At 41.4% G+C, this 13,460-nt stretch overlaps 1 protein-coding gene across 4 annotated transcripts in view; it reads right to left on the reverse strand.

Annotated features, from left to right (window-relative positions):
• Window positions 1–12,975, reverse strand: part of trpm7 (transient receptor potential cation channel, subfamily M, member 7) — a 57,559-nt gene extending 44,584 nt beyond the window's left edge. For 2 of the 4 annotated variants that reach the window (XR_006085674.1, XM_042343144.1), the window contains exon 1: window positions 12,837–12,975. Coding sequence is in view for 3 of the 4 variants with exons in the window: in XM_042343144.1 (XP_042199078.1) it covers window positions 12,837–12,839 (3 nt within the window). In the remaining variant the exon portion in view is untranslated. The remainder of the gene's footprint in view (window positions 1–12,836) is intronic. The other 2 variants (XM_007905639.2, XM_042343143.1) reach the window with 2 other exon arrangements.
• Between the last annotated feature and the right edge of the window lie 485 nt (window positions 12,976–13,460).

A 13,460-nucleotide genomic window follows, 5' to 3' on the forward strand; every position in this document is an offset into this window, starting at 1 on the left:
CATCAAGGACACTCCTGATCTGTATAGCTCAGATAAGGTCCTGAAGCAGCTGATCAAAAAAATTATGCTGCCATTAAGTGGTATTTACACAACTCATAGACTGAACAAATAGCATTCATCACTGTCCTTTGTGAATTGGGAAGGTCTACTCAGTGAATAAATATTATATACAAAAGGAATGCAGGTTTTCTCCTCATCGATGCTAGCTCTTAAAACACGTCAGCTCTACAACAAAAACCTTAAACTAGCTATCATTTCACTTGATCAAATACTGTATCAGCATACAGCAATGTTAGAACTGCAACATAGTGGTTTCTTGCAGTGAATCAAGGACATACTTGGATTTACAAAATTGAATCCACATTATTTCAGTACTGATGTACAATAGCAGTAAAACATGGAATGAATTTTGGTTTTGGCATTCTGTTGTTAGCAACGTGCTCGTGATCTTCAAATGTTCTGTTATTAGCCCCAATGAAGTGGGCCCCTGCACTTATCTTGCTCAAAGCACTTGCATACCAGATCTGCCTTGCAAACTTTATAATCCTTTCAAAAACAACCACTACACAAAAGGCTGCAAGAAAGGTGGAAATTTCTGTTCATTTGATTAACTGCAGGAGTTTTCCAGCTTAGCCAAAAGCCAGCTTTCATGATATTTTCAAATTAAAAAGTACAATCTCGCTGTGCTCGGAAATACGGTAGCATTGCAGTTTATTATTATTAACATTAAATAAGTCCAACAGGCAGTAAACATCATCTATAACCAGACTGAAATGGCAAATGGTAAATATCTCTGTCCACAATATAGTGAAGATTTTCACAAGCGTTTCCTGATACTATAGGAAACCTGTATAGTTACTTCCTATGAAACTACAACCACCCAGCCTCCCCACATATCTCGCCCTTCCCTCTAACACCATCACCGCTCCTGCAGCAGCTAAAGTTGAAATGTTCTTCACACTCCAATTATTAAGATATCAGGCTATCACAGTGGAGGGAACTGCAGGAGAAAGTAGCTTACGCATTCATGCCACAGACCTTCTTTCCACTCCACATTTTGGCACGGCGATTAGCAGGATGCCAGGCATGGCCAGTAGCTTGAATACACAAACATCTTCACAACATAATGCAACACACAGGCTCTTGGTTGTATGTGAAAACAGACAAATAGATTTACAGAGCAATTACTGAGCATAGGCTTTATGGATTATTTAATGTTATAATTCATACACAAGTCCTAGATGGATAGAATTTGTTTGGTCTTATCTTTTGCCCACAGTTGCAGTTTATTTTTATAAAATGTATAGATCTATTCTTATTGTCTACTATCCAAAGCAATCACAGAAATAACTGACTGATAATTTTATCAACCAGTGAAATAGGAGAAGGGCATTAACCGGAAATTCAGTATCATCATTACAATGCTCCACAAGTGAACTCCATCTTATACATAAAATCATTCTCTGAATATTTCAGTAACTTTAATGTTTTATAGAGCTTGGCAAACTATTTTTAAAGGGAACATTTATTGTCTATATTACAGTTCAAAAGGTATGAGGTTTCAATGCAACACAAATTTGATGCATACATCCATCAAGATGGGAAATGGCCCCTATGCCTCAACAGTGCATATGCACCACCTGACAGCACAATATCAGAAGAGTGGTTTGGATGAAGAAGGCCCTTTCCAAGAATACCCAACTCTATAATGTCCCATCACAGCATCAAGCAGTTGGTTGTTTTTCATTCCCCGGGCTTGAAACTGAATTAACCAATCTCAGTGGTAAAAAGTGCTACAGTTGAATTTAGTATCTTACAGATGACAGAAGTTACAGGACTCCTGCTTTAAAATGTATGAATCATACCGAACTGTGATCAAATTTCTACCCCTCATGGGGACTTGAACCCAGAGCCTTCTGACTCAGAGGCAAGAGTGTTACCACTGAGCGAGGTTGACACCTAAACAGTTTACAAACAGTTATACAGCCCATAAACACACCAATTAGTGTCCACTGTTGTTGCATTGCAAAGTATTGCATTCTACTTTTATTTGTACGATACTAAATATCCCTACTACCCAAGTACCTGTTTATCTCGGTTTGCTGTAAAATTGTAACAACGTAAGGCAGTGGAAACCCTGGATACTGTACCAAAATAAAGCGCAGAGCAATGCAGTGGCAAGGAATAAATACACTTATTGTAGGTTAATAATGATTTGGTAAGTTTATGATCAGCAAAACAAAACAGAGACACAGGTAATGGATACATTTATCCCTATTGGAAAGTGATCTGGTAAGACAACTGTGTTTCTGGGACAAGGCCCAATTAAGAAGTTAAAAGTATCAATGACATCTACTTTTTTCATTAATAAGATCAAAGTCCTACTTTACAAACTAGCCAAGCAAATATGTAAACCAATAGGTCAGCATTAATGAAAGGCAATTAGATCAACTATGAGCAAATTGTGTTCCTTGCAACAGATCTTCGGCCCTCAACTCGAAACATATCAGCCCTAAGCTTTCCAAAAGACAGGAAGCCTAGGTAAGGCAACACTGACTTATCTAAAGGGAAATAGTAGACAAATGTATTATAAAAAGACAAAGATTGAATCCTGCAGAAACCATAGCTTATCAAATTATACTTCTTACACATTATTCTACCCAAACCAGAAGAAGCCTCTTTAAATAACCATATACACGTACAGCACTTTAGTACTGCTAAGTTATAGGTTACATAAGTATTGCAATTCTGTCATGTGTCAAGTTCATAACAAGAGGACTTTGACTATATCAGGAGCCATCTGAATGACTATTGGGTTTTCAAAACCATTCATTTTAAAGGGAGTTTTCATAATGACAGTTCATTACTGCGCAGCTTTATAGTATCCCAACTCCCCCCCCACCACTTCCCCCACACAACTCTATCCTTGAATTTGAAGGACAATTGCCCCTAGTTGTGAAGATGTCCTGTTCCGGGATCAACCAACTGGAGTGTCTTAGCATTCAATGAAAAGTCCAGTCACTGGTCATCTTCTCCTACACTTCCCCTCCACAAGAAGTTAAAAAAAAATTATCATAAAGATCACCTTCCAGCAGACTGATTTAGAGCAAACGAGACTCCCAAAATACATCCAACAACACCAGCATAACAAACAAACACAAACAAAACAATGCATTTACATAAAATACCCCAAGGCTGGGCAGTGGTTTCAGAACTATCTTTAGAGTAGCATTTTCCTAAAATTTCAGGTTCTGATTGTAAAGTTGACAAACACTTGATTATAAAACAGTGGAGTCCACTTTTCCTTCCACAGGTATGACCGTGAAGGGTTTTCCTTCAGTGTTAAACCTGAGATTACTTTGACTACCACGCAAGTCACCATGCTAACATCAATCGTATTAACAGATTTTCATTTCTGTTCTATTGCTCCATTCAGTTTACACTCAAACACTAGTTAAGAAAAAAATGAAAACAAACCATTGGAATAGAAATCCTGATGAAGAATATACTGCAATGGGAGAGGGGACAGTGGAAAGAGGTATCAAGCTTGTCAGTGGAAAAACTTTACTGGGCCTAAAAAGAAGTTCAATGTCCATTGTTAATATTTAAAATGGACACACTTTGAATCCCAGCTTCTGCCAAATTAACAACTATTTGGACTAAGGTCAATCATGCCATTTGCCTAACTAGAGTCTTTGAAAATAAATTGCAGCAAGCACCTCATTGTTTATGCGTCATTGTACACATCAGCAATGTTCAGTTGTTCCTTAATTTCTTCCCCCAAAAATTACCTAAGCCAAACTTTGAACACAAGGCTATCATTTGCGTTGATTTCTTAGGGAAATCGAAACTGAAATACAATGCAAAATGAGGTGCAAGGGCTGCTTACAATTCTCAGCACTGGTCACAGTTTAATGGGAAAAGGTTACAATCCCATGGAAACCACCAACAGAAATGGCCACGAGACAATCAATGTACTTTTTCTGTGACCTGACAATTTTCATCCCCCAAATCTTTTTTTCTCTCTATACAATATCCTGAAGATGCGACTCACACTGGGGTATAGCCCACAATCACCAACAGCCCACCAATAGCTTACCCAAATAGCTTTCATTCCGCTATCAGCAGGGTATTCATGTATCAAGGTCATCAAAGAAAAGTTAGGTTCATTCAATGTTCACACACTCCCACTTTCTAGCAGGGGTCACTGAATAGCCATCAACACAGCACAAATGCAGGCCCAATTTCCTCTCTTTAGGGGTATTAAAAGTCAAATGTAGTGACTGCACCATCACTCTCGGCAAAGATCAGGTGACTCAGCAGATTAAAGATTGAACTTGCTACTTTCCGCCTTAGAATATCTCAGCATGATGGCATTTTGCTTACAAAATGCAGTGACTTTACTTTATAGCAGGTCTGTGAAGCACTTTACGAGATATCCCCTCCAATTGTGGAGTCCTGTAGCTCTGTGGTTAGAGCACTCGCTTTGCAAGTGAGAGACCTGAGTTCAAATCCAGGCAGAGGGCGAAACCTTGGGCAAGTTTCCTTACTCCACACAGAGCCTAATAATAATGCCTCCAAAACAAAACAATAATAAATTGGTCATTTTCAATCTACGACTGTTTGTGGGACATTGCTGTGCGCAATTGGCTGCCGCGTTCGCCCACAAATATACAGTCAATTCACTTTACAGTGTGTTCTGTGAAGCGCTTTGGGACGTCCTCCCGACCTGAAAAGCGCTATAGCAAATGCAAGGATTATTATTATTATTAATATGAAAGGTGCTATGTCAAACACATGGATTATTATTCAGCCCATTTACTGACTGAGCTAATTTAAAAAACTAAAATCTAAATCTGAATTCAGACCTCGGCCCTCTGGCCAGGAACACATATCACAAGCACAGGAGCTACTCAGATAAGTGATGCTTATGCCTCTCCCTGCACTTCCACACAGAATACAGCCACAAAGAATTTTGGTTGTGAAACCAGCAACCATGTCTAGGAGCGAGTGGGCGTTGGCTGACTGCTCCAATTCAATTTATAATCATTACAATAATTTTGATCACTTTGTTACATTATATAAGATGAAAGAACACTTTCTTCAGAAGAAAGCAGTTGTCGTCAGAACTATTGATTTTTGCAAAAGTATTAGCTACAGCAAAAATAATAACCGCAGTTCCATGTCAGAATCTAATCCCCACTCCTTGCATCTACAATCTGCTGTTGGAAGGGAACCACTTTCTCATTACGATCAATACTGACTGACAGCTAGCCCAGTGGCAGCTAAATTTAGGCTCCCTCCCTCCCCCCGAAGACTCAGCTGGGTCTTAATTTGCTGCAGCAATCAGAGGCAAGATACCCAACCAAATGGATGGAGGAACAAGGGATGAAGATTAATAGGAGTTTCACCTTGAACTACTCCGGGTCCTAAAATATTGTCAGTTTGCCAAATATCTTCGATCAACCCTTCTGAGGAGAATATTGCAGAAAGCTATAAAACACAGAGAATAATATACTTAAAAGCTACAAGATTCCTAACAGCCCTACACAACATTGAAGTGGACCAGTCTCCTCCTCCTACAAACCTAAAGAAAGACCTCTCTTTCTCTCCCTCCCAACACATGCACAGTTTAAACATATTACACTCATCTTAAAATGATTCTTCCATTCCAACAAATGTCTCTGGAATTTCCATGTGCAGGTGGATGCGTGGAACACACAGTTTGGTTTGGATACTCTTAAGCATAGTGATGGGTTTCTGCATGTGTCAGCTACCTGGCTGACCCCCCCAAAAAAAACTTATAAAGTAACTGATTGAATCAACAGACTTATTACATTTGTGCTTCCAATCAATCTACACAAATTTTCCTGCAATGTTGAAGACATCAATATTAAAGGCTTCCTTCTTTTCAATATCACTAGGGGATTCCTGGATATGGTTTATAAGTTAGTAATTTACTATGGAATATGCTAAAACTAGTTGACTGTGCTACAATTTATAGGCTTTTAATATTGTTGATTTTTTAAAAATTGATCAGGAGCTTCTCAACACGTAAGATTCACAAATCAACAATCTTTTGAAAGAAAACATTTTCAATTTATCCAACATGGTTCAAATCAAGTTGAAGAACCAGGTATGCTATCATTTTTTTAAATTATTATTCACTGAGCGCTTCAATTGTCACACATTCGTCACAGTCCTCTCCATAGAGGGGCAATAAAAGACAGCATCTGTGATTCTTGGTTTAGCTCTGAACATAAAGCTGCTGCAGCAAAAAACTGCTCGTCTGTAATAAGTGATTCTGTCTCAGAAGTGATTCTCCCAGAAAAGATCAATGTCAACCCAGCACAACAACACAAAAGTATATTTGGGATGAGGACAGATAGAATAGCTCAACTGCTGTGCACCAATTACGATCAGATACACCAACAAAAAAATGCTGGCAAGTGCTTCCAGAGCAAACACCAGGCTGTTCATTTGATTCACACTCTTACCTCACACACAGATCTTAAGGAAATGGCCATCTCTTATGAATAGGCAAGCTTCAGTTTATGAAGTGCTCAAATAGTGCTCTTTTCAATACCATTTCACAATTTAGAAAAATTGTGTGGAAAGACTTATATGCACTTATAACTACCCAAGCATAGTGCTTTACATCGCAAACTGTGCGTTTGTCACCTGGATTACTCAAACACATTCCTCGCCAGTCTCCAGCTCCACTATTCAAAAGATCCAGCTCATTCAGAACTCTGCCATCCACATACTTACCCGGACCAAACTCTGTACCCATATCTCACCAGTTCTGGCCAGGCTCCACATCACCGAACGGATTGAACTCAAGATTCTCACACTCATGTTCAAATCCCTTCACACTCTGGCACCTCCCTACCTTCCGATCTCCTCACTCCCCAATCCACCACCCGGTGCCTCTGCTCGACTGGCACCGACCTCCAGCTCAGCCCTCGCACTGTCCGGCCCACCATCGGAGGTCGTGCTTTCAGCCACTATGCCCCTAAACTCTGAAACACTCTCCCTCAATCCCTCCGCCTTGGCCCCCCTCTACCTTTTTCAAGGGGAGAGAGGGGCGAGAAAACCTTCCGCTTTGACCGTGCTTACGGCCACCTCCCATCTCCCCCAGCTCGGAGTCAGGCTCGCCACTGTTAAGCACTCTGAGACGCTACCCTGAGTGGAGGGCACTATATAAGTGCAAGTTGTTGTTGCTGTATTAAAGTACTGCAGAACTTTTTAAAACTTTGTTTTACTGACGTATTCTGCTCTTATATCTTTGGTTCCAAACTGGCCTACTTCTTGTTGCATAATAACACAACTAGCAAAGTGACCTTGAGCTGTTTCTATACACCATACCTTAACACCAAGAAGGCTCTAAACAAACTAGGACTTGAAATGAGAGTGAGTGAGAGTGAGCGGGAGAGAGAGAGAAAGAGAGAGAGAGGGGCAGACAGGGGAGAGAGAATCATACATAAACACAGTGTTCACCTTATCGTCTAAATAAAGACCCACAGCCGTCCAGCAATATATAGGGTATAAACAATCAGTCATTTGATTGTGGAATACACACAGTTAAACAGCTGATGGCAAAGTACTTCATGGCAAAGTTATTCTAATACAATGGAATCCTCTTATATAGAATTGGATGGAGCAGCCACAAAAGCTGCATGGAAGGACTGCCCACTCTCGACTGTCTGCAACAAAATGGACTATTCTAGGAAGAAAGAAAACTGGAACCAGGAAAATTTATATACATCAGAACATTCTAAGGGAATTACTTCCATTAGGATTGAACAGACCATACCTCCTCCTGCTCAGTCAGAAAAGAAAACTTGAACTGCAAAGGAGGGGGAAAAATAAAGAATACATCATGTAAACTGGAAAAAAACATTAAAACATTGAACAATAAATGTATCTTCGTAGTTGTATTTAAAAAATTACTATTGAATCATACAAATAACAATCATACCTAGTTATAAGTACATAAAATCTGTTGTTAAATGTTAAGCTATCATAAATATATTTTACTGAAATGCTTTTACAGTTCAAAAATTCAATATTCATTATTCTATCTAGCATATAATTCCAGACTGAAATTCTAATTTAAAAACACTGAAGCGAATAACAGAACAAACAGATATAGCAACTCTCACTAGTTAAATCAGGTAGACTTTGCGAATATACAGTTACAGAACAAGTACGATACGAGTTTTGAACATTGGAAAACAGTTTTAATTAAACTGAGCAAGTTATGTTGAAAAAAATGAGTAGTTGTCTCAACGACTTACAATCATGGCAATCTCATTAATGTAACCAAACTCTGCCCTAAAATCCTTCCAGTTCAGGGTTTTCACATTGATTATTCCTCAGGTTAAAACCCCACTATGCACAGAAGCTAATTCATGCACAATTGTTTTTGTAAAAGAACCTCATGTAATTTATACAGTTCCAGAGTCAATTGTTGAAGAATATCCACCCACTAAGAGAAAGCAATATGAGCTATTCAAAAGTTTAAAACAAAGGCGATGGATGTCTTGACAGCACTTTGAACAGTAGTGCCAAAGCATCTAAGGCTGTTATATAAAATCCTTCTGCTGTTCGTCTCTAAATGAAAGCAAATGCGTAACACTGCCCTCAAATACATGACTCATGGGGATGAAACAATCATAATCATATTTAATGGATTATAATCATGTCAAACTGCTCTACAATTACACATCAAAATAACAAAACTGTCAACTTTGCTCTACAGATAGTCTATAAACAATAATTTAAAGGAGAAAAAAAGTAGCAATAATTTTAAAGGAGGATAAGAAACTATCATCGGCAAGTTTACATGCTTACCTAACTAAGTTATTTTAATACTGGCTAGAAGAAGTTATGAACTTTTTGGAATAGTCTCGCTTTAAAGTAATGTAGTAGCTTCTCATTTTAAAATAGACTGTACATGAAGCTGAATTCAGAACAACCAAACACACTTTAAAACAAAAGCTTTTCTATTTTGTAAAATCTGTCACCAATAATTTGTTTGGGTGAATTAATCAAGATGTATTGCAATAAGAAAGTAACTATCCCTTATTAAAGCAATAAAATCTGAACCATATTACCTCATGGCTGTTTGTGCGACTTTGCTGTATGTACATTGGCTGTCGCAGTCACCCACAAAACAACAACAACTTGCACTTATATAGTGCCCTCCATGCAGGGTAGTCTCAGAGCGCTTAACAGTGGCAGAGCCTGACTCCGAGCCAGGGGGAGGTAGTCGTTAGCACGGTCAAAGAGGAAAGTTTTCAGGTGAGACTTGAAAGTGGGGAGCGAGGGGGCAAGGCAGAGGGATTGAGGGAGAATGTTCCAGAGTTTGGGGGCGTAGTGGCTGAAAGCACGATCTCCGATGGTCATTTTACAGTATCCGGTGAGGTGCTTTGGGTCGCCTTCTTGACGTGAAAGGCTTAATTGTAAGGATGATTGTTATTATATAAGTGATCGATCCCTACTCTAAGAAGACCTTGCCCAGATGGAAAATGTGACGAGGGGTTTCCAAATTTGTATTTTGTACAATAGTTTATTGATAACGAGCCACGGGCTGTACGTTCTTGTAGCTGGAGGTGAACTCGGTCTGAGGCTACCTGTAGAAGGCAACTCTTATAGTGTGCAAGAGAAAGCACAGGTTTAAGATTACCTTTGCATCCTTTCTTATTCCACTGGTTTATTCCAGAGCAAAATGAAAGAACTGCAAGAATTGGACAAGGATAGCTATCCTTTGTAATTGCTTTCATATGAGAAAAGGAATATCAAGCTGATGACACAGGACTTTTTTGGTCGTCAGTCTCTAACTCACCGATTTGTCAAAAAGAAAATAATTTGGTAATCTTGCAATTAGTACCCACTTTTAACTGAGGGTATGGATTTAGACTCTCCTACTTTTCTTGAAGAGAAACATTATCAATCCAAAACGCTGAATAGGTCATCGAGCACCAGAAACCGTAGACCGCATATTGTCATCATGTCCAGCCCTAGCACAATCAGAGTATCTGAGTCAAAGTAACTAAATATATACACTGGACAATTTGTAAACACTTTGATATTGATGTAAAGACCAACTGATATGAACATCAACCAGCGAAAGTAACAGCAAAAAATAACATCACAATAAGCTGGACTCACAAGTATGTACAGATAGAACAGTAAACCTGTAAGAAACCAGATATTATCATAAAGAACCAAATCGATTGTACATGGAGTATTATTGATGAGGCTATCCCAAGTGATTACAATGTAAGAAATAAGGAACTCAAGATCAGGAAATATATCGATCTACAAATTGAATGATGGCATATGTGGCATTAGAAAACAAACAATTCCTATAATCACCAGTGCAACTGGGACTGTTAATAAGACTATTCAGAAATGGCTTGACAAAATACATGGTGAACAAAATATCAACCTCCCTCAAAAGGCAGTTATTTTAGGAAGTTCAAACATACGACGAAAAGTAACATTCATTCATATGTAACATGGCAGTGTTATTGGTCTGGCTGACCCATCACTCAAAGCCACTTAGAAACGACCTCTACAGAGTGATTTGAACTGTAATAACATAATGATAACAATCATCATTATTCTTGCATTTCATATAGTGCCTTATCACAACTTTGAGACGTCTCAAAGCACTTCAGTATGTATTGTAAAGTGGATTGACTGTGTATTTTGTGGGTGAAATACTGCAGCCAGTTTGTGCACAGGAGTGTTCCACAAACAGCCATGGAGTGGGTGACCAATTTTATTTGGGGGGATTGTTAGCAAGGAAACCAGATGAACCTCCCTTCTCTTTTCGAATAGTGCCAATGGATCTTTAACGCGCACCTGAAGATGGGACTTCATTTTAACATCTCATCCAAAGGGCTGTCCCTCCAACAAGCAAATTACCCCAGCACTGCAATGGAGTGCCAACTTAGACTATATGATTCCAAGTCCCAAAGTACGGCTTGAACCCATAACCTTCTGACTCAGAGATAAGAGTGCTACGATTGAACCTGGCTGACATACGAGTTGTACATAGTAACTATAGATTCTTTTAAAAAAAAGAACATAATCTTCTTTCTTTTGAGTTTCTCTCATGGAGGTTAGGCTTCCACTCCCTTCTCTGTAAAACAGTCTCCAATGTGAAAAGCACTTCAAATACAACTTCAAATTTGCTGCTGTCAATCGCTAGGATTATTTTGATTTTAACCACAAAAATTTTCATTCCTTTCAACTTAATCTGGGGAGAAAGTAACATAGGAATAAACCAATAAATCTCAGGTGCCAAAATAGACAGTTCTCATTTAATAATCCTTGCACTTGTGAGATTCCCATAACTGACTATTACTATAAAAGTAGATTATGCTACTCTAATCATTACCAAATGATATTAAAGGATGTTGGATAAAATACTTCCAATGAATCCATTATCCTTAATGATGCAGCATGTTTATCAACATCATCACTTGTCGAAGGTTAACCACCAACTACTCAGCACAAGACTTCTAATGCATCATTTCTCCCAATGCTGAATCCTCTTGAATTGTAGTGAACAATTTAATCAATATTTCTCTTAGCAATGTCAGTTAGACTAACAATTATCTCTCTACGGAGTAATATTACACGCACACACCATAACATTAAACTCAAAATCACTCAGACAAATGTTACTGTGAGTAGACTTTGCAGTGAGCATTATTATTCAGAGGGATATTAATTAGTCAGATTACTTTGTAGGCATTCCTCACTGATACTGAAGGCCACCAGATAGAGTCACGAACGTTTATCACCTTACTCTTCCAAAGATTATCCACTGGTCACTAAATATAATTAAACATCGCAAATTGCATCTGACTTTGTTTAACCACATGAATGCAATTTTATTCACAGTGATGCTAACACTATTGACCAATGTCAGTTTGCAGTATTAAATACTGTCAGACGAAGCTGTGATGACTCTCAAGGCGGCACATACCCAAGATTTAGTCGATGCCATAATATTAAACACTGGTCATCTTGAGCTCCGAGAGTGAAGCTAATCGTGGCATTAAAGAGTTAGTTTGGGCTGTGAACACACTGCAATGAGCATTATCCATTTCACGTCGGCAAACACGAGGGGACTCGTTAATGACACGAAACACGTCAAGACCACACAGCGACCGGGGGCCGCGGGTCAGTGACATTGAACGCCGACTGTCTGGCGAGAAACTTCATTCCGAATGACATCCAAGACTGCGACGAACAGAAACATTGCGGTAAGCAACGTCCAGCCGGGCCCGGGCCCCCCCGCACCCCCCCCCCCGCACCCCACCCCCCGCACACTTCTCTCACCTCACAGCAAGTCAGCGCGGTCCGTCCACCAACTACACCCCCCGCCCACCCCCCACACACACACACACTCACTCACGCGGTGCGAGAGAGACGCTCCGCTCAGGCCCGAGCGGACCAGCGCAGCCTTCCCTCTCAGCTCCTGACGCGCAACGGACCAACCAACCACCCGATCCTCCTTCCTCATCGCGCCCCGCGGTTTCGCCCTCTCGCACCAACGCGACGCGTCTCCCGGCGGCCGGGGCTCGGCTCGGCTCGAACACCGCCCACCGCCAACACCACCGGTCCCCGGGACGACAGCACAACCTCTTCCCCCACCCGCTCCCGCCCTCTCCTCCCCAAATAAGATAAAAACGCCGGAGACATTCGGAGTGTCTTTACCCCCTACACCCCCCCACCACTCCTCCTCCTCCTCCCACTCCTCCTCCCCCCCCCTCTCCCACCTCGGACGAAGGCCCGCCGCCTCGGCCACTGACCATTCTCTTCACGGACGAGGTCGAGGGAGAAGCTCCGCGTGGCTTTCGGCCATCGACGTGGTGGTGTGCGGGCGGCCGGCGGTGCGGGTCGGATGCTGCAGAGTGCCGCCGCTCCAGCGGAAGCTGCCTTTTTCATAATTGTGCGACTCCCCGACTGACGCTCGAGACGGGTCAGCGGCCAGCAGCCGTCACGTGACGGGCGCGTGCGCGCGAGAGAGAGCGAGCGCGGGAGGCGCTGCCGAGCGCGAGAGGGGGTGGGTGGGAGGGGCCTGTCTGTCAGTGAGGTGTTGAGAGATGGAGAGCGCGAGCAGGTGGGAGGGGCCTGTCTGTCAGTCAGTCAAGTCAGGTGATGAGAGAGATGGAGAGCGCGAGCAGGTGGGAGGGGTCTGTCTGTCAAGTCAGGTGACGAGGAGATGGAGAGCGCGAGAGAGGAGGGGGGGGGAAGAGGGTGGCGCAGCGCGATGGCCGGTAACGTCGTCATCATCATCAACGTGCGTAACGAGGTGAGTGGATGGAGGAACGGGAAAGAGAGCGGGGAAAGCTCTGCGGGAGAAGCGGGGCACAGAGTGTCGGGCGAGGCGGTGGGCGGGCGGGCGGGCAGAGCGCGCTCAAGGCGCGACGGTT

The sequence above is a fragment of the Callorhinchus milii genome, unplaced genomic scaffold, assembly GCF_018977255.1.
Source record: "Callorhinchus milii isolate IMCB2004 unplaced genomic scaffold, IMCB_Cmil_1.0 Scaffold22, whole genome shotgun sequence".
Taxonomy (NCBI): domain Eukaryota; kingdom Metazoa; phylum Chordata; class Chondrichthyes; order Chimaeriformes; family Callorhinchidae; genus Callorhinchus; species Callorhinchus milii.